The 22070-nt window shown below is 34.7% G+C and overlaps 1 protein-coding gene across 2 annotated transcripts; it reads left to right on the forward strand.

The window, feature by feature from the left end:
- Positions 1-17645: 17645 nt before the first annotated feature.
- Positions 17646-21503, forward strand: LOC143622087 (transcription factor TGA1-like). Of its 2 annotated transcripts, none has more exons than XM_077093327.1 (9): positions 17646-17806; positions 18203-18362; positions 18445-18519; positions 18653-18712; positions 18938-19015; positions 19083-19152; positions 19210-19493; positions 19754-19975; positions 21055-21503. In XM_077093327.1, exons 2-9 carry the CDS (start codon positions 18204-18206, stop codon positions 21205-21207), a joined length of 1101 nt encoding a protein of 366 aa, XP_076949442.1. In that variant the 5' UTR covers positions 17646-17806; position 18203; the 3' UTR covers positions 21208-21503. The 2 variants fall into 2 exon arrangements, with proteins under 2 accessions (XP_076949442.1, XP_076949443.1); XM_077093328.1 differs by having other exon boundaries at positions 17697-17806; positions 18225-18362.
- The last annotated feature ends 567 nt before the right edge of the window (positions 21504-22070 follow it).

Here is a 22070-nt window from a genome sequence, read left to right on the forward strand (position 1 = left end):
TGGACATTATTATTTAAAATAACATAACCTAAAACCCTAAAACTACTGTCCTTGGTCGTTCAAAACTTCAAACCCACGAAATTCTTCTTCCCCATTAACATATTCTTCAAGTTTAATCGAATTCTTTCAAAACTAGTTGACTTTGTTGTTCAAGACTTCTTTGACCATGGTTTTCCCATTCTTCTATTCATTTCTGGGGTAAGTTTTCTTCTTCAAAATTGTAGGTTTTTATCTGTATAACAAAAGCCCTCAATCAATTTTACTGATTGATGGGGTTTTATCGGTCAATTGCTTTCTGACCCGTCTAGGGGCATAAAAGTCAATTTTAATGATTTTTCAATTACCATATCTTCTAATCAGAATTAGCTTTCGGTTCAGAAGACTTTTAGTTTTAACTCGAGATTTTGAGTGTACTGACCAGAACCTGACTCCCGACTTGCTGTTCGGATGCTGGTCAGTCCCAGCTCACTTATTTACTGAAAACCTCATAACCGGAGTTCTAATACATCCGTTTGGATTAATTCTAGCGGCTATGTTTTTGTTTTTGAATCTATTTTATTTTGTATAAGTCTCAGGTCTGGTTGGATGAAAGACCCCGAATCCCAGGAATCCTACAGTTGGTAATCACCTCCACAAATTCACAAAAATTTAAAACCAATCGATTCGTTTTATTTAAAACAAGTTCATAGTAAATAACAGCGGAAAAGTTTAAGTATTAAAAATACCAAACACGGGTGCAAGTGTGCAAAAATCAAATGTAAATAAAATATTCGTTTTATTTGAAATCTTCATCTCATTAAAATCGTTTCAGAGTAGTAAACAGCGGAATAGATAACATCAAAATTCCCAAAACCAGGGAAGTGACAAAAATTAAAATTTAAATACTTATGGTAATAATTTAAAAGAAACAGTTTGCGTTATTAATTCTTCGACTAGATGTGCCTTCAACCGTCCGAGTAGTCTCTAGCACGTCCAAGCGGAAATCTCTAATCCTCAACCTGAAAGTCAATCTAACATACACAAAAAGTCAGCTTGAGCTGAGTGAGTTCAAGTTTTCATAAACAATAATTCATACTTTATTTCAAAGCTATAGTTATAAACAATAGAGAATGTATAAATAAAATAAATTATATATAATTCACCAAGTTATACAATCATCGTCGAACACACGTACACGGGCCTCTCCACCACGAGTCAAGACTCGAGTAATATATTTGACCCGGACGCGGTAAGACCTAAGCATGTGACACGAGCCTCTCCACCACGAGTCAAACCCGAGTAATATATTTGACTCGGTCACAGCTTATACATCCGAGCACGAGATACGGGCCTCTCCACCACGGGTACAACCCGAGTAATATATTTGACCCGATCCCGGCTCATACATCCAAGCACGTAATACGGGCCTCTTCACCACGGGTACAACCGAGTAATATATTTGACCCGATCACGGCTCAACATCAGGGTCGAGCAAACGTACAACCCAAACACGTAACATTCGGCGCATGCAACACAAGGTAGGCATACGCAACATTCAGTAGTCGAGACGACTACAAACATTCAGGGTCGAGCAAACGTACAACCCAAACACGTAACATTCGGCGCATGCAACACAAGGTAGGCATACGCAACATTCAGTAGTCGAGACGACTACAAACATTCAGGGTCGAGCAAACGTACAACCCAAACACGTAACATTCGGCGCATGCAACACAAGTAGGCATACGCAACTTTCAGTAGTCGAGACGACTACAAACATTCAGGGTCGAGCAAACGTACAACCCAAACACGTAACATTCGGCGCATGCAACACAAGGTAGGCATACGCAACATTCAGTAGTCGAGACGACTACAAACATTCAGGGTCGAGCAAATGTACAACCCAAACCCGTAACATTCGGCGCATGCAACACAAGGTAGGCATACGCAACATTCAGTAATCGAAACGACTACAACATCGCCAAATATAGGCCAAGCAATAATGTATATACATATATATATATATATAACATCCCAAGGCCTACCTTATGCTAGCAAGCCTATATAAATTCGTTTAAAAACATTTCAAGAGTTTAAATATCAAAACGGGATTATAAAACATTCCAAGAGTTTAAATATAAAAACTAGATTATAAAACATTCCAAGAGTTTAAATATAAAAACGAGATTTTAAAACATTCTAAGAGTTTAAATATAAAAACTGGATTATAAAACATTCCAAGAGTTTAAATATAAAAACTGGATTATAAAACATTCCAAGAGTTTAAATATAAAAACGAGATTATAAAACATTCCAAGAGTTTAAATATAAAAAACTAGATTATAAAACATTCCAAGAGTTTAAATATAAAAACGAGATTTTAAAACATTCCAAGAGTTTAAATATAAAAACTGGATTATAAAACATTCCAAGAGTTTAAAATATAATACGGGATACGAACAGTTAGGCCATCATCAACACTAAGTATTCGTACTTAGACATCTATATACATCCATATATTTATATCCCTATAAATACCGTCCAAATAATAACATCAGGGTCGAGCACACGTACAACCCAAACACGTAACATCTCATCCAAGTAATAACATCAGGGTCGAGCACACGTACAACCCAAACACGTAACATCTCATCCAAGTAATAACATCAGGGTCGAGCACACGTACAACCCAACACGTAACATCAGTGCATGCAAACACAAATAGGTCTACTCATATTCAATTACTGCCAAGTTTACTAACATCCTCGAGTCTTGACCATCAATAATGTATGTAACCTTAAGGACACAAGACCATGAACGAGTCTAAAATATCCTAAGGCATATAAAATAATTCAAATATAGCTTTCAAAATGCACCATCACGAGTGAGATCATGTAAAACTATTCAATTCACTGTAACGAGTAAAATCGTTTAAAATTGTATTTCGATGTGTATGCTAGCCCAAAACGTAAAAGAGTAAAAAGGGCATCATGAACTCACCTGAATCAACCGAACACCTGCAATGAGCTATGAAATCCCTAAGTGCACAATCACAAGCAAGGGCCTGTAAATTATACACAACGCGTTACTAAACTAGACTGTAAGAACACTCTAGCCTAATGGGGCGTTCAAGCCCAACACTTTGGCCCAAGGCCCAACAACTTGGCCCAAGGCCCAACCACTTGGCCCAAGGCCCAATACTTTGGCCCAAGGCCCAACACTTTGGCCCAAGGCCCAACCATTTGGCCCAAGGCCCAACCACTTGGCCCAAGGCCCAACACTTTGGCCCAAGGCCCAACAACTTGTCCCAAGGCCCAACACTTGGCCCAAGGCCCAACAACTTGGCCGAAGGCCCAACGATAATCAAATCGGGTCGAATACGCGCGAAATAAACCTTAAAACCATTTGTTAAACGAATCAGCCCCGAACAGACCAAATTCCATTTTAAATCTTTTCATTCATCAAGATTATGTCACCCGAGTTGATAGGGTTGACGGTTCCTTTTTACAACTCTTACTTTAACGTTTAAACGAAAATTCACGCACCGCCGACTCGATTGACGAAGCACTAACCCCAACAGCCCTGTGCATCAAAAATATAATTTTCCCACAGCCCTTAAACTCCCCTAGGGCTGTACAAACTGATTCGGTCGGTCATCCGATCGTTTAACGCATCAAACTCAACAATTGCCAATCCTACACCCGATAAACCCTAGTTTTCGAACTAAAATCGATTGACCGACCTAAACACCTCCATTGGCCATGAAATTTTAGTATATTGTAAGTGACATACCTAAGAATATGACGGAGTACGAACTTCAATTATAACAGCCCCGAAAGATGCGAGAAATGGCAGCCACCGGTAAAGCCTAAAACGAACTTATTGATCAATACGAATATAACATGCAGATTTTAGCATGCAAAGATGTATTTTATTGCATAGGAAAACCATGGAATTAAATTATTAAATTTTTACCAGTGTTACATAAATATCTTAAGTTTATAAAAATATTTTTATTATTTTTTTCTAGTGAACACAAAAATCATAAAAATTCTTCTAACACATAAACGTATGTGCAGCTATTTCAGCTGCGCAACAAAATGGTTTTATTTTTATAAAATTCATTACCTAGCAAAATTAAACGATTCCAATTGGGTTTGGTTACTAACTCAAAATATTAACTTTCAGAAGTGAAACCAACCAATTTAGACTTGTAGAAAAAAGGTTATGATGTCGGGAAGACGGACCAGAATCCGTCGTCCCGCATCAGGTTTGACACTCGATTTTATAAAATCATAAAAAGTATTCAAATCTCGTCCAAAAATTACGTATTATACCTTTCTGGAAACTAGACTCAAAGTAGAACATCATGGAATCAAGAATAGTTCAAAATCAGTGGACTAACATCGCGTTACGGACCCTACAATAAACGTATACGAATCTGTCAGCAAGCTGTTATCATCAAAACTCAATCTTAACGACCAATAAGTGCGTTCATATGATCAATTAAGGTGTAAAAGACATGGGAATCATAAAACCGACCTTGAATTGAAGTTTTCACGGCTGAAACTTGGCTGGGCAGAAGAAAAACGAGCAGGGGGGTCCAGGTCCGACGGCTGCAAATAGGTTTAGGGTTTGAGTTTTCTTTTGTTTTATGATATAACATAGTTACATCTAAATCCCTCCAAATTGAAGTATGTAGCAACTTGGGTGGAAAGTTAAGTGAGAACGTTTACGAGGTATGCAAGGAGCTCCTGAGAGAATGCCGGGTCAAGCCCGAAAGGTGTACATAACACTACAAGATTAAACCTTTTGTCGGAAATTAACGGGCGTTACATTGGATCAAAAAACATGTCATGTTAGCTCTGCTCGTTTATTTTATCTCTCGGTTTATTAGCTTAATCGTCTAGATGAGATATCATTCCCCTTTTTATTTTACAGTTTTTGAACGTTTTGGGGACATATGCATACTAATACTTCCTTTTATAATACATACATACGCAAAACTAGCAAACGAGATTGTGTGTATTCAATCAAATGTTATTTGTTACTTCCTTATGTGCTTACATTCTATCATATTCGAAGAGGCCCATCATAATCACATTATAGTATGATCATACGCCATCCTAGTAGCCATAGTTCGTGTTCGTGAGGCATGGTCAACCGACAATCACATTTGTATGCTATTCATAGTAGCCATAGCCCGTGTTCGTGAGGCATTGTCAACTGACACATTATTTGCTCACGGTTTGATTGATTATTACTTACGTTATTTGTTTGCGCTATTATTATTTAATACATATTATTATTAGTGTCAAAACTGATGATCATCTCACTCAACATGTGTTGTTGACAAATCTCTGTTTATTTTCTACGCTTATGCAGGTTACCAGTTGATTTGAAGCTAAGGTGAAGAACAGATAGAAAGACCTTATGAAATAAAATAAAGATTTATTGCTCTATTATTTAGTTTGAGATTATTTATTTGTTTCAAATTGTTATTGTTATATTTTGAAACTTGTGTACTTTATTTGAATTTTGAAATAAATAAATTAATTAGGTATTGTCATATTTTATATTATATGATAGTACCTTGTGAGCTGCGAACCACGGTTCGCACCCCTGCATTTTTGCCTTAGGTTGAGGTGTGACACGTCCTATTATAGTGTTATTGTTTAATGGTCATAATTGGGTTTTGAATAATTTCCAACGGGTTTCACGGTCGTTTTAGAATCAATTACTCATTTTTAGATTTTTATAACGTATTGTGAATGATGATTACAAGTCGCCGTTAGGTCTAAAGATGTTACGGATATTTAATTGATTTAAAACGCTCGTTTGACTGGATTTTGATTGTTTGCCGAAATTTTTAACGCCACCGGAACTTAACCCGCGTCGAAAAAACGGGATAGGGGTGATGGGGGTTGGGTGTTAATATTTTAATATTATATTTTTAATAAATTTACACTTTGGCCCTTGAAGTTTCAGATTCTATTAAAACAAAAATTAAGATATATTAAAACCTTGAACTTTCATATTGTTATAAATTGAAAAGAAATTATGCAACTTTGATATTTTTCGTGTTATACCCGTATAATTTGAGGATTGATTAAATAGAAACTTTAAATCCCGGAGTTTTGTTAGTTGAACAAAATGAAAAAGAAAATGAACGAACGATAACGAAGATCTTCATGAATATTATATAAATATTGAACGACAAACAAGAATACATTGAAACGACCAAATAGGTAGGTTTAACGGGTATAAATTCAAATTCAAAAATAAAAACTGACGAACGAAACTTGAGATTATAATATATATATATATATATATATATATATATATATATAAACAAAACCGAAAATTCAAAATGGGTTAGGTTTTCAGGTTTGAAAAGTAACGAATGTTACACGCAGCCCCTGTTTGGAGAACTGGTTATGACTGCATGCATGGTAATATTTGGATCCAGACACATGTGTAATCGGTCTGAGTTGCTTTTATACTCTATCTTGTATTATAACGTCTTAGAGATCACGTAATCTCATGTAAACGTTTGACTGACTCTTTAAGACAAACAAGTCGTTTATCTTTTAGAGTATAAATCTATTTTTACTATTTGTAAAGGTTTAACATATTCACCTGTACCATCGGTGTTTGTTTGAAAACCTTCTGGATATGAATGATGTTAACTTATAAATAAATAGGTTTATAAATAAATAGGTTTGTATAACTATTTGGATGGTGTTTCTTGATTAGATTGCAGACCTTAAGTTTGGTTTAACCTTGATAAAGTTTTTAACTTTACTTTTGAAATCATTTGGAAAAATATACTTGGAATTACTTGACGTTTGAAATAGCATGCTTTTACCCACAGGTTCGAACATGTTTGTAAGTTTCTCCAGGTAAGTAAACGGGTCTCACGGTTGGTTGGAATTAATACAAATTAGTTTCCTTTGGCAAGAAACTCACTACGAGTGATATCCCCCTTCCAGCTACTACATGGCCGTCAAAATATACCTTTGCTAACATTACTTCTTCAAGAAATAACATTATGAAAATCTTTTATGAATGTTTAATAATCTTTTCAAGGTTAAAGGCCATAGCCTTGACCGACTCTAAGCAGTTTATAATATAACTTAATAACATAAACGTAGTTCCTGCCATAGTACGGATATTTGAAAGTAATAATAATAAGAGGAGTGGCAACTTTTTGGTAGGATCTTCCTATTAAAATAAAGAAACACTTTGGAAAATCAATAGGACTTCGGGGCTTCGATACTTGCTCGTACTACTAGAAAATAGGTCGTCAATTTGTCGTAACGATCGAGCATGATTTCCTAGGCTATGTGTGTGTTTGTGAAGGTGTTTTTGGGATGGGGGTAGCTCAACACATAGCCCCCCTTTTATAGCCAAAATTTAGCTTCCATCACGTATCACGATGGAACCAAACAACGACCGTCGTGATACGAAACATCGAAATTTCTAACGTGGTTAGACATGTGTATTTGGTAACTTAACGTGGTCATCGCGTATCATGATGATCCAATGGGTTTGGCCATCTCGTAATGCAACACTGCCAAGTATTAGTTTTTGCCAAGATTGAAACCATTGTCCTGTTGCGTAGCGCGATGGGTCTAAAACTTCAAAATTTTTATTTTAAGTCTCTAAACTTTGAGAATTGTCATTCTTGACTTAATCTTAAATCGGAAATTTTTGAGGTGTTACATCCTCCCTACCTTTTGAATAATCTCATCCTCGAGATTTACCGAAATAGATGTGGGTATTTCTTCTTCATTTTTGATTCAAGTTCCCATCTATACTCAGGTCCACGCCTAGAGTCCTAACGGACTTTCACTAACTAGAGTTGTTTTCGATTGAGGAAATTAACTATCTTCGATTTGAATTGGTTGTTCCACAAACTTAAGCTTCTCATTGATTTCCAGATCTTTTAAAGGTATTGCAAAAGATTCATCAGCTAAACACTTACGTAGATTGGACACGTGAAATACGTCGTGTATGCCTTTCATTTCTTCGGGTAGTTCTAGTCGATATGCGACTGATCCGAATCTTTCAAATACTTTGAACGGTCCAACAAAACGCAGACTCAGTTTCCCTTTCTTCCCAAACCGTACTACACCTTTCCTAGGTGACACTTTGATAGTACTTTATCTTCTTCTTGGAATTCTAATGGTTTGCAGCGAACATTTGCATATATTTTCTGTTTATCTCTTGCTGCCTTCAATCATTCTAGTATTTGCGTTACTTGGTCAGTGGTTCTTTGAATGATTTCAGGTCTTGACAATTAATTGTCTCCAGTCTTATACCAACATGCGGGTTTTCTACATTTTTGTCCATATAATGCTTCAAATAGTACCATTTGGATAGTCGTATGATAAATATTTGATGTGCTTGAAGTAGTCTAATAATTATTAACTAAATTACGCTAATCTAGACACTAAGTAATACTCTAGACTCTCTAAAACTCGACTAAACTACAAATCGTCAAGTGAACCGATCGACTTTAGCTAAGTAAGTCCGGATATCGAACCCACGAGACTCTTTAAACTATGTTTATTAGCTAATTAGACTCAACTAAAGACACGACTTATTTATTTATTATTTGTTTAAGGGGGTTTTATTTAAAATACTAATTTAATACTATAATTAAAACTAATTAAGGAAAATAAGTAAAATAAACGAAAATACAAGGTTGAGTAAATATGATGATGATAAGAAAATACCTAGGCTAGAATCCCTTAAATTTCAGTTATGAATTAACTGGGAAAATATTAAGTTATGGACTGGGATCGTAAAATAGACACTTAAGAGAAAACCCGAACAGGACCCTGACCCTTCTCAAGAGACACCTATGAGTTTCTAATAAGTTTTAACGCACACCAGTATTAAAAATCAAGTTTTCTTACGGTCACCTAATTATTTATGACTTAGTTCCTCTATACGAAATCCTACCTTACAGCGCGGAAATCAAAGGCAGTTTAATATATTTAATTGATTTAATAGACAATAATAAATAATCAAACCTAGACGGACTCCCTACGAAGAACTAAATCTAGCAAGATTAAATAATAAAGATCTATCAATAACCTAGTACTTTACATATTTTAGGTTAGCATCACACTTAGGTTTATTTTATTAATAATTATTATTTCTATGATCTTATCACGAAATCATTCATAAAATAATCAAAAACACAAACTAATTGACCTAATAGCAACCTATCATAATGACAAACATAATCAAGGCAACTGTGGAATAATAACAATCAATCAAACAATCCTAAACATCCATATGCATCAATTTAATATGATTAAACCTTTTACTAAATCATGCAAACCATAACGATAGATAAATCCCAAATCAAATCACAACATCAAAATAGGTTCATCATAAGCCTAGGCAGTCTATAATGTTTAGCCTAGCATAATAAAATCAAACAAAACAATAATAACAGAATTCATGGTGAAAACAAAAGAAACGAAAGATTAAAGGCGATAAAACCCGTGGTCTTCGTTCTTGATTGATTGGCATGTCACCGTATGATTCCAAGCCTCCAAATCCTCCAAAAAATCACCTCTTGAGCTCCCAAATTCGTCCCAACCGTCTAGGGTATTCAGGTTATGTTTAAGGCTGAGTTTAGAGGTGTTTAAATAGGTTTCCAATGCCCAAAATAAATAAAAATCGAAAATTCTGAAAAAAAAATGTCCCCCGCGCCACGCGGCGGGCCTGGTCCCTCCCCGTCGCACGGCACTCCGGCAAAATGGGAGAGGGGACAGGTCTGGTCCGGTCCGGTTCGTTTCCTAATACGGTCCGGTTCTCTATTTTAGCTCATGTTTCGCTCTTTTAACCACGATAAACCTCCGGAACCTACATTATCAAATATATTAGTAATATACAAATTCTAATAAAAATCAAACAAAAAACTAATAAAATATTATATAAAATATACAAGGGAATTATATATATTTAGCATTATATCACTATTATTGTACGAGAAATCCATTAGAGATAGGTAACTATCCCAACTACCTCCAAAATCAATTACACATGCACGAAGCATATCCTTTAGAGTTTAGATAGTTTGTTCACTTTATCCGTTAGTTTGGGGATGATATGGTGTACTTAAATTTAACCGTGTACCCATGGCTTTTTGAAAATTTGTCCAGAAATTAGAGGTGAAACAACTATCCCTATCAGAAATGATGGATAGTGGTACACCATGCAAGGATACTATGTTTTCAATGAATAATTGTGCTAAGTTGTCTATGCTGAATGATTCTTCCATTGGAATGAAATGGACAGACTTGGTCAACCTATCAACAATAACCCATATTGCATCATTTTGACGATAAATTTTAGGTAACTTCATGATGAAATCCATGGTTATCACATCCCATTTCCATATTGGTATTTTTGGTTGTTGTAGTGAACCTAATAGCTTTTGATGCTCAGCTTTTACTTTGGAACATGTCAGGCAATTAGCAACATACAAAGCAATATCCTTTTTCATACCAATCCACCAATAATCGTTTCTCAGATTATGGTACATCTTATCACTTCTCGGATGCACCATGTACTTTGATTTGTGAGCTTCTTCAAGAATTTTAGCTCTTAGATCCCCAACAATCGGTACCCATATTCTTTTCCCAAGTCTAAGTATTTCATCGCTTCTCTTGACTGGTTGATCAATGGTTCCATTTTGTTTTTCGGGTTTGATGTTTCCTTTTTTTTAGTGCTAAGTTCTGAGCTTCTTTAATTTGATTGTTTAAGTCAACTTTGAGCTCTAGTCTGAGGGCTTGAACTCTTTTGGGTTTATCGTGCTCTTTTCTACTTAAAGCATCTGAAATAACGTTGTTTTTTATATGATCTCACAATCGTAGTCATTGAGAGTTTCCATCCAATGTTTTTGTCTCATATTTAACTGTTTCTGATAAAAAAAATATGTTTTAGACTCTTGTGATCGGATATATTGTGAATTTAACACCATATAGATAGTGTTGCCATAACTTTAATGCAAAGATTATAGTGCCTAACCTGAGGTCATGTGTGGTGTAATTCTTCTCATGAACTTTTAATTGTCTATAATCATAAGCAATAACTTTCTTTCCTTGCATTAAGACATATCCCATACCCATGTACGGAGCATCATAGTATATGGTAAAGTTATCTAAAACTTCTAGCAAAGCCAATATAGGTGCATTTGTTAACTTCTACTTCAATGTTTCAAATGCTTCTTCTAGTTTTAGTCCCCATTCAAACTTAACTTATTTCCTGTTGAGTGAGGTTAGAGGGACGGCCATTCTAGAGAAGTTTTGGATAAATCTTCGGTAATACCCACCTAACCCTAGAAAGCTTCGGACTTAAGTTGGTGTCTTAGGTTTTTCCCAATTGGTAATAGCTTCAAGCTTAGCTGGATCAACTTGAATACCTTGCGCGTTTACAATGTGACCAAGAAATTGAACTTCTGGTAACCAAAATTCACATTTTGAGAATTTGGCATATAGCTTTTCTTTTCTTAATTTTTCTAGTATAATCTTGAGATGGACTTGATGGTCTTCCTTGGATTTCGAATAAATAAGAACGCCATCAATAAATAAGATAACAAATTTATCACCATATGGTTTACAGATTCGGTTCATCATGTCCATGAAAGCCGCATGTAGAATAGGCTGAAGCTTTGGTAGAAGTTTATAAAGTATGTTTAACCAAATGGGTGAAATACTTAGGTTGTGTTCTATGGAGAGTGAGAAGTGATTGGAAAATGTTCTCACATGTGTTGGTCAACATTAGAAGCCAAAATATCAAGACAATGACCACACATAATGTTCATTCTAGTAAAACCAATGTGAAGTGGACTGGGCATCCACGGTCTCTTGAAGTAACCGTCGTGCAATCAGTCCCTTAGCCTTGTCTATCACATACTTGACTATAAATAGAAGATTTATTCAAACCAAGTCTTCACCCATTTGCTCTACATAATTTACAAGCACACTTAAAGGCTAATCTCTTCTATTTTTCAAGTCTAATTAAGATTCAATTATTTAGAGAAGACATTAAAGAAGAGATTTTCTAAGCTATTATCCAACCATATTGTAAATTGAGGGGTCAACACTAGAGGTTGTTCTAGTGTTTTGACATGTGATAAACCGAAGAGGTAGAGACCTTGTCCGTGTTCGTCTTCTAAGCTTTTTTCTGACAAATAGATGGTTCACAAACACTATCAAATGAAAATTCGTGCCCATGTCCGTTATTAAGAAATCGAGTTTGTCTGTGTCTGTTCATTCTTATTGTAAACAAGCGCTAATGGACAATCGAACACTAACAGACACTAATGGACAAACAAACACCAATGAACACTAATGAGCGTTAACGAACAAACAAACATAAACATATCAAAATACTTAACATGAACACTACTGAACATTACACCACATGATATCCAAAAATACTTAACACTTAAACATAGTAACCAAACATATAATCATATCAAAATAATGTTTTGGAGTTCAAAATCCACAAACTTCTAGTGTTTCACGAGAAACAAGCTTTGAATTCTTCATTCTTCAAGGAATTTCAACATACACAGCACTATTAAACGGACGTTATCGAACGCAATTGGACAGACATTGCCGGACGTTTACAAACACTATTGAACGAACGCGACCTATGTCTGTATTCGTCGTTAAGCTTACCGAACAATTTTTTTTGTCCTTGTCTGGTTCGTTTATTAAACGGATAAACATAAACGAACTTCCAACCGAACGGGTCCGATGGACATCCAGTTCGTTCACAGCACTAATGTTGATACTATGAAAGTTTAGCCAAAAGTAACATAGTGTTATACATCAAAGTAATAGATACAAGAATGATCAAATTGAAACAATCAAACCAATTTGGATGACTAATCCTTGATGCTAATGACTTCTTGCAAGAGCTTAATCTTCAAAGGTTGGATGAATGAGATAATTCCCTTGTTAATGGTGGTGAAAATAGGAGGTTGAAGTGGAGTAAATGTGGTTCAAGGTTTATTGAATGTGGAAGACGAGCATTCAATTTATAAGCTGCTCAGGTGCCCAAAACACGGTCGTGTTTAGTAAAACACGGTCATTGTGACTTTTTTGTCTTGTTGCATTAAATGCTCATCATTAGATTACAACAAGGGTTAACATGGCCGTGGTGAGTTGGGCACGGCCGTGTTAAGTCCACGACAATCCAAATTTGTCTTTTTCTCTTGTACTTTAAACATGGGGTGTGTTTTGGCAAAGCACGACCATGTTATGCTTCAAAACCTTCTATTTTGTCTTTTCCTCTTGTTCTTGATAACCTGGGTGAGTTGAGGTTAACATGGCCATATTTTGTCTTCCTGAATTTTGTCTTTACTTCGTATACTTTAGACATGGCCATACCTTGATTCACAATGGGGTGTGTTGAGTCTGCTTTCATCGTTTTTCTCTGTTTTTCTTCGTATATCAACTCATTTTATTCTTTAGGGCTATATTTACCTATAGATAGAAATTATAAACATTAGTGGTTATTTATTATAATATAAATGCCAAATTTACGCTTATTTGAAGATATTTTAGTGCCGAAAAATGTATAAATTCTTATACATCAAAGACTCACTATCTTGACATAGTGAGATTAGAAAAAATTACGAAGCTAAGTACTTGGTGTGTTTGGTGAAGAAGGTGATCACTTCTTTGAAGAGTGAGACTTTTATATTGGTGATCCTTACTATAGTAGGGAGGTGACTAGTGAAGAAAACTCTCGAATGAGGAGTGGGGAGAAGACGTAGAGGAAATTAGTTAGCATTCACTTGAACCTCTACAAATTCACTTGTGTCATCTCTAACACTTAACTCTTTACTTATTTGTGTTTATTAGTATAAGCTGTGAAAAGAGTTTAACAAAGTCGTTATTTCGCTAAAATCGGATTAAACGACAAGAAAAACTATCCAACCCCCTAGTTTTGTACATTTTTTTTATAATCTAATTGTTTTCTAATTAATTTTTGTTTATGTATATGTAGGCTCCTGGACGGATCGTACACGGGATGTCGCTATCTGCGCAGGTGCGGAATCCCTGCGTAGTTAGATACGAGTGCAGAATATGTATAAATCAAACACACGAGCAATAACCGAAACACGTTATATTGATAACCGAACACGTGACTCGAGGTCACTATTACAGACTCTAAAACACGTGAAATGATCTCACACTGAAACTCGCTCTCAAAACGCTCAACTGATTCACCCTCAACTGTTACAGCTGAACAGTTTAAATAAGCACGACAACTTCGCCTCAGGCGAAGTTGTCCATAACTTCGCTTGTTCAACAAGTTCGCCTGAGCGAACTTGTTGACAACTTCGCACATACAAAAACATAAACATAATTACATTACAGACTCGATTACAAATGGTAGACTATGAACTACTGACACACATGTACCAACAGTATATTATATCTTTAATAATTAATTTGAAACAGCGATTAAATTCTTTAAAAAAAACTAAATTAACTTTATTTATTTTTTTAGTTTCATTTAAAAAAATAACTTATTGATTTATTAATTAAAATAGGCCAGGTAATTTGTTTTATTTTATTTTTATATGTTATGTTTATAATATGAAAATAATTTAGTTAATTTAATTAAAGAAAAAAGATAAAATGGTTGAAAGATAGATTGGGATTGTTGTAAGGGTTTAGGATGGATTGGGATGATTGTGAGAGGGCACATACATAGAAGAGAGTGTGTAAAAAAGTAATGAAAACTGGTTTGGGGTGTGTGATGGTTTTGGGACCATTGTCGCCACCCTTATGGATGGTGTTTTCGGATGCGTGCGTTGGGTAAGAAACGAGCTTTGAGAGGGGATGATTATAGGGGCAGCAACTGTTTACACGACCCGAAACCCGACGGCTCGAATTCGGGTCAACTAAGGTTTGGTTAGGGTTGACACGCTAACCCATTAACTATTAAAAAACGTTTATAATTATATTTTAATTTATGTTTTTTTCCCGTTTTTTCAATTTTCTTAAGATATAATGATACAATTGTAATTTCCAATTCATGTTCAAGATTTTCAATAAATTTAAAAAAATATTAATATTACTTATTTACTCTACCGACTCTAAATTATATTAATTTTGTTTGAAAAGTGGGTTATATGGGTCGACCCATATTTATGTGTGTGCGGGTTAGGGTTGAGGTTTTTGAAATGAATGATAATCCGGTTGGGTTCGGGTTGCACATTTCAACCTGTAGCCCATTAACCTACTAACCCGACACGATTAACACTGCTAATTGTTTATTTAGCCATCTTACCAATGAACTCCATACACTTTATTTTTAATTCTTTTTTTCCCTATTTAATTTTAATTTGAAACCCTCACACACTTTAATGAGCGCATTCTTAACCCACCCCTTGCAATTATGTGAGGGGAATTTGCAAATTATAGGGTAAGGTTGTGAGTTGTAAGTGGCTATGAGTGTAAACTATATGGTAGAGAGAGAAAATATAGTGATATTTTGTAAATTTGGGAAAACTTTATTTGCCCCTATTTATTTTTTAATGTTTGCTGAATTGGTTGTGAGTAAAGGAGAGAGAAAACTGTAATGATAAAAGGTATAAAAATTTATTATTTAATTGAACATGAGAGAGAAATGTAATGCTTTTTAGTATAGTTTTAGAGATGAGGATGGGTGACGGCTAGGAATGCTCTGATTTAAGAGACATTTTTCAAGTAAAATCCACCTGACAACGACAGTTTGAGCCATTTTCACTTTTTAGTAACACCATTATGTATATTCAAATAATATAATAAACTGGGTCTACTAAATATGAAAAGTATTATCTATGAGAAATAACATTTTTTTAGGATTATTGGATTTTAATAATCCACTTTGACTCAATGGCCGGTGCTAAGTTCAACTTAAAAAATAATTTTTGATGGTCCCAACTTTCAATATATTTTCCTCTATTGAGATTTTTCTAATGCAGCCTAACCTCGTTAGCTTTTGATGACGTGGGCGATGACATGGATGATATTGGGCCCACCACCATTGACCATCTCGTCTTTGGTTGTCTTCTCAGACGAAAAGTTCGTCGGAAAAACAGGGCACAACACTAAAACACTAACTCGCCACCACCATCTTCACAACCCATCTGCAAGCTCTGCACCCGCACCTGTTACCACCACCTTACTACCCACCCGCAACCATACCTACTACTACCACCACCACCATCACCCAATATTACACAACACCATCATTTGTTTAAATTAGGACCCCAAACAATGGATGTGCTATCGTCGAAAGTGGAGATGAAGAATGGTATGCTCGATTTGGTTATACCATGGTTTTTCTTGCTCGCCGGAATCAGAAGTGAACCAAGTACGTGTCTTATGTTTTTCGATCACCTGAACAAAAGCCCTATCATATTTTGGATTTTCGAACAAGAACCCCCCCCCCCCCCCCCCAAATTATATCCTATTTCTTTGGTTTTCCGGTGACATGAGGTTTCGAGCTAGATCTAGGGTTTTGACGATGGCAGTTATTTTAGGTAGCAATGATGAATGGGAGTTGTAGAATGCGACAATGGTTGTGGTTTAAGGTAGAGTTGGGTTTGGTTGCTATTAATAGTGATCAAAGGCGGTCTCCCCTCGTTTTTCTTGCAAACTTTTCGTCTGAGAAGACAACCCAAGATAAGATTGCCAATGGTGGTGGGCTCAATATCCTTCATGTCATCATCCACGTCATAAAAAACTAACGAGGTTGGACTCCGTTAGAAAAAAACTTGATGGAGGAAAGTAGATTGAACGTTGGGATTGTGAAAAATTGTTTTTTAAGATGGGTTTAACGTCGTCAAAGTTGGGATTATTAAAATCCAATATCCCTTTTCTTTAAATACATATATACACACAAGTAAAAAATATATATGTATATACAAGATGGAATCCATACGTATTATTATGTATATGTTTTATGTAGAGACTTAATAATTTAACATGTTTCTAAAACTTACTTATTAAAAGGTTACATAAATTAAGAGATGTCTTATTTGTGAACTAAGCATTCTACTTCCAACCGATCTTTATGTAACATCTAAATAAAATCATTAAAGGCTACCAAATGGCCTGAACATAAATGATATTTCGTTAGTTAATTTTTTTTCTTTCATTTTTTGGTTTCTTAAGTTACACGTAAATACATGGATGCTTTAAAAGTGTTTAAAACCTAGTATTCACGAATGGGTAGGGTTATGGACAATAAATTTGAGAATGATGGTGGAGTTCCAGAATTAAGAGTGAAGGATTTTCATGAATATTCACATTTCACACCATGTTTATTTTTGTTTCATATCTTAGTTAATGTCAACTAAAACAGCTTTTTAAAAACTCAAATTAAAAACGAATACATCATTTTTTAAAAATAATTGCAATATTTTAATCTAAATCACATATAATAATTTGAAAGATAAAACAATTTTATATGATGACATCATGTGGTACCATTTTCGTTCGTTCGAAGGAACGGATTACAATAAAATACATTCATGCTACAGTCATACGCACTCTGTATTATTATTATTATAATAATACATATATATATATTATTATTATTACTATTACATAGAACATATCTATCTATTAATCTATATGCAATTTGTATTTATTTTAAACTGGAACCTGTAGTCTTCGAATTCGATTCTTCTTCACCAATCGATTACCAGAAGCCTGGGTTTGTCCAATAGATTATCATCTAATTGATTGATTAAATTCACAGTCGAAGGCTCTTCATGTAATCACTTCAGGTTCGTTCAACTTCTAATTTGATGTTTCAGCTCATTATTATTATTATTAGGTTTCTTGATGATTTGGTTATGGGTTTGATGTATTAGCTGCTGAAACGTTGACTGTAGCTGAAGATTAGTATATGATGAATTGATACTGTATTAATTTGTTTGATACAAAGTTGAATACAATCATAAATAACTGAACTTTATATGTGGCTTTTGATTATGTTGCCTTGAATGCTACTTTCATGATAAAGTTGCTATTTTTGTTGGTGATTTTTACTATGCTGCAACTTGGTTTGACTTTATGAAAGCGGTCAGATAGATGTGTGGCTGATTTTGCTTTGAGCTCTGTAGTTGTGTTTAACTTTATATGGTGTGGATGTATGCGTATTCATTCGACTGACTAAGCAGGATGAATTCTTCATCGACTCAGTATTTCAACGCCAAGAGGATGGATGTGTACGAGCCGGTGCACCAGTTTACCATGTGGGGAGATTACAAAGGTAATATTTATCAAGATGCAGCTGCAACTATGATTATACAGATGGATGCAAAGATAGACAACCAGCTGGTATGCATTTTGATTGATATTCGTTAATTCATATCCCCCTTTTAGACATACAGTTTTTAACGATACTATTATGTTTTATTAGTCGGAGACTGCTTCACATACGACGAATGGACCGTTGAATCAGTGTGATCAAGAAGCTAGTAAACCAGTTGATAAGGTACGAGACATTGCATCTTCATTGTGGACTGGTTGCTGACGAATTGGAAACTGTGTTGACAACAATGTATATTAATTGTGTTTCATGCTATTGTATTTTAGTTGCCTCTCATTAAGTGAAGTTTAATGTTCAGGTTCTGAGACGCCTTGCACAAAACCGTGAAGCAGCTAGAAAAAGTCGTTTAAGGAAAAAGGTAAGGAAGTTGATGCCTTTCAATTAGCATTATCGAAACCGCTTTCATTTTTTACAAAATTGTGCATAAAGTTTCATAATTTAGCATTGATTTTAACGCTAATAAAAGCTTAGTATCTTAAAACATCTATTTACACTGTTAAAACTAACTGAGTCGTGTAATTACAATAGAACATGTTTGATAATGTAAAAACTGTAACTGTGAATCTTGAATCTTGCTTCATAGGCCTACGTTCAGCAGTTGGAAGCTAGTCGCTTAAAACTGCTTCATCTTGAACAAGAACTTGAACAAACAAAGGCACAAGTAAGGCAACATTGACTCGCCCTCCTTGCAGTATTAAAATTCACAGCTTGATTTTCTTGATTTGCAGTGTGCTATAATGAGTGGTGGAGTCAATGCTAGTCAACTAGGGTTCCATGGAGCTGCAAGTGCAAACTCAGGTATATATTCCTTATATGCTCTTAACTGAAATAACTGTTTTTTTAAAGGCCTCTCAGTGACACCTGCAGGAATTGGTGCATTTGAGATAGAATATGAGCAATGGGTTGAAACACAACACCAAAAAACTAAAGATTTAAAGTCAGCATTACATTCTTCTTTACCCGATCCCGAGCTTGATATGCTTATCAAGGACACACTAAGCCACTATGTAAAGCTTTTCAGCATTAAAGAAACAGCTGCAAAGGCTGATGTGTGCTATCTCATATCAGGCGTTTGGAAAACATCAACGGAACGCCTTTTCTTGTGGATTGGTGGCTTTCGACCTTCTGACCTTCTTAAGGTAATAAAACAATTTGACTTTGTTTTATTATCTGTTCATTTAATATATTTTTTTTCTTTTGGTGGTGCTTATTCCACCAATCATTAAAGTTATTTCCCACTTTCATTGAGCAATAATCTGTTGAGTCACAGTTGGCTGCATATCTATCATGGGTGCTTATCAATTAGATAATAATGATAATATTATTATTAGTTTATTATTATTATTGTCATTATTATTGTTATTATTATTATTATTATTATTATTATTATCGTGTGTAGGTTATTGTACCACAGCTTGACTTGTTGGACCAACAATCACATGATTTGTATAACTTGATTCAAGCGTGTCAGCAAGCCGAAGATTCACTCTCACAAGGAATGGAAAAACTTCAACAAACTCTGGCTGAGGCGGTGGCGTGTGGTCAAGCTTTGAGTGGAGGTAGTTATGAGATGAATAATGCAATGGATAAATTAGAGGAGCTAGTAAGGCTTGTTATTCAGGTAAGACTTTTTTTTATTATACAATTAAACAAGCGTAAATACAATAAAAAACCAACATACTTAATGTTTTTTTCTCATAAAAGTCCAATTCTCTAAAATGAGTTTATCTCTAAGTTATATAGAAAAGTCAACAAGAGCACCCAATTTACCCTCACAACTGATTCTCTAAAATAGAGAGATGGTTTAGAGAAGTTAAACTTCTCTATTTATAGAGACAACAAGAACAAGTCAGATCTCTATAAATTATTGTGTGTGTATGAAAAAAGAAATATGATAAAATAAGTATTTATGAGTATGACAAAGTAAGAGATAGAAAATGGGATGTTATTGGTTTTAAAAAAATAAACAAATATAGAGGAAAATGTGTTTTTATGTTGAAGTTTATAGATAGAGAGAGAGAATGGGATAACAATCTTTTGCACATTGAAAACCAATATACTTGCTGTTTTTTCTTGTAAAAGTCACTTTTAACAATTTTTTACACATAAAAAACCAACATACCTTCTACCATAAAAGTCCCTTAACATATTTAATTTGAAAAAAAAAATCTCTTAATTATGATTGGATGAAATCATGAAAACATTATTTTACATTATAATAGCGATAGGAAATCATTTGTTTATAACTTTTTACATATTTTAAATTTATACAGACCACTTTATATGTTATTAGTTTTTTATTCTATTTTGAGTTACGTTATCCACACTCATGTACCTTTATTATATTTTTTTGAAATTTTATTTATTATTATCAACTTATTGAATAAAAGAGTGGAAAAGAAAGCACGAACATTGAACGGACTTTGCCTTGTCATGTGTCCAATTTTAAACATTAATTCATCTCAATTCTTTCTTCACATGGCATTAAAAAAATTCACAATTTTGTTCAAATTTAAAATGTCGAAGGACTTTAATGTGTAAAAAATGTTAAGTGACTTTTACAAAGAAAAGAAAAAGAAAGAAAGTATGTTGGTTTTTCATGTGCAAAAAATTGTTAAAGAGACTTTTATGGGAAAACAAATAGAGTATGTTGGTTTTATATTGTATTTGTCCTAGAACAAATTTTGTTGTTGTGAGCAGGCGGATTTTGTTCGTCATGAAACGCTTCAACAGACCCTACGATACCTAACCACCCGGCAAGCGGCTCAGGGGTTAATATCTTTAGGTGAGTATTTTCAACGCCTTCGTGATCTGAGTTCAGCTTGGGCTATGCGACTTTGTGAACCCACCTAATTATGCTTCTTGAGCGCACCCACCACGCTTGTGTATAAAGAAATGGGTCTATAATTAGTATTTTGGCAGTTTTTCAATATCCTTCCACAATTGAAAAGTTATATATACATACCAACATCATCATCATGTCAAGAGTATGAGTGCTTGTGTTTGTATAGTTTATATTCTCTTGGAGATAATTTTTGGTGAGTATTCAAGACATGGAGATTGTTGATTTAAGACAGTTGTTTGTGGTATGGTTTATACATTGTACAAAGTAGGATATCAGCTTGTTTGAAGTTATTAAAAAGATGGAGTTTTGTCAAAGTAACAATACAATCCGAGCCAACTTGACTTGTAGGGTGCGTTCTTTTCACATAATTCGTGGGAATTTAAATGAATTGGAATTAAAATCCCATAACATGGAGCGTTTGTTTAGTTGGAATTGGAATCTTAATTCCATTTTGATGTGTTCGGTTGTCACACCCCGACTAGCACAATGCGGAAGCGTAAAACGGGAATGTAACAGACACCTCTGATATCAATACATTGTTTATAAAGAAACATTACAAACTAATTTACAATATATTACATTTCTTTGTTCTATCATTGTTTAACAGTCTAAGCGATACAAACAAAACTAGTTCGTTAACTATACATTCTTACTAATAACGCCCTTGCTTCTATTCACATAGCATCAACCACACACTTCAGGCAAGTAACAGATCACCCAATCATTCCGATTTAGGTACACCTGAAAAGCAGTTTAAAACGGGTCAACTACTAGAGTTGGTGAGTTTCACGAGTTTCAAGAAACAGTAATGAGTGTTCACAAGTCAACACTTGTAATTATGAAATAAGTATGTATGTATGTAAATGATGTA

Source organism: Bidens hawaiensis, unplaced genomic scaffold (genome assembly GCF_021521415.1).
Source record: "Bidens hawaiensis isolate Kalapana, Puna unplaced genomic scaffold, B.hawaiensis_p1.1 tig00003022_1, whole genome shotgun sequence".
Classification (NCBI taxonomy): domain Eukaryota; kingdom Viridiplantae; phylum Streptophyta; class Magnoliopsida; order Asterales; family Asteraceae; genus Bidens; species Bidens hawaiensis.

Coding starts and splice junctions, on each gene's coding strand:
- LOC143622087 (XM_077093327.1), top strand. CDS start 18,204: ATGAATTCTTCATCGACTCAGTATTTCAACGCCAAGAGGATGGATGTG. Junction 19,016..19,082: donor TTGAACAAACAAAGGCACAA/GTAAGGCAACAT, acceptor CTTGATTTGCAG/TGTGCTATAATGAGTGGTGG. Junction 19,494..19,753: donor GACCTTCTGACCTTCTTAAG/GTAATAAAACAA, acceptor TATCGTGTGTAG/GTTATTGTACCACAGCTTGA.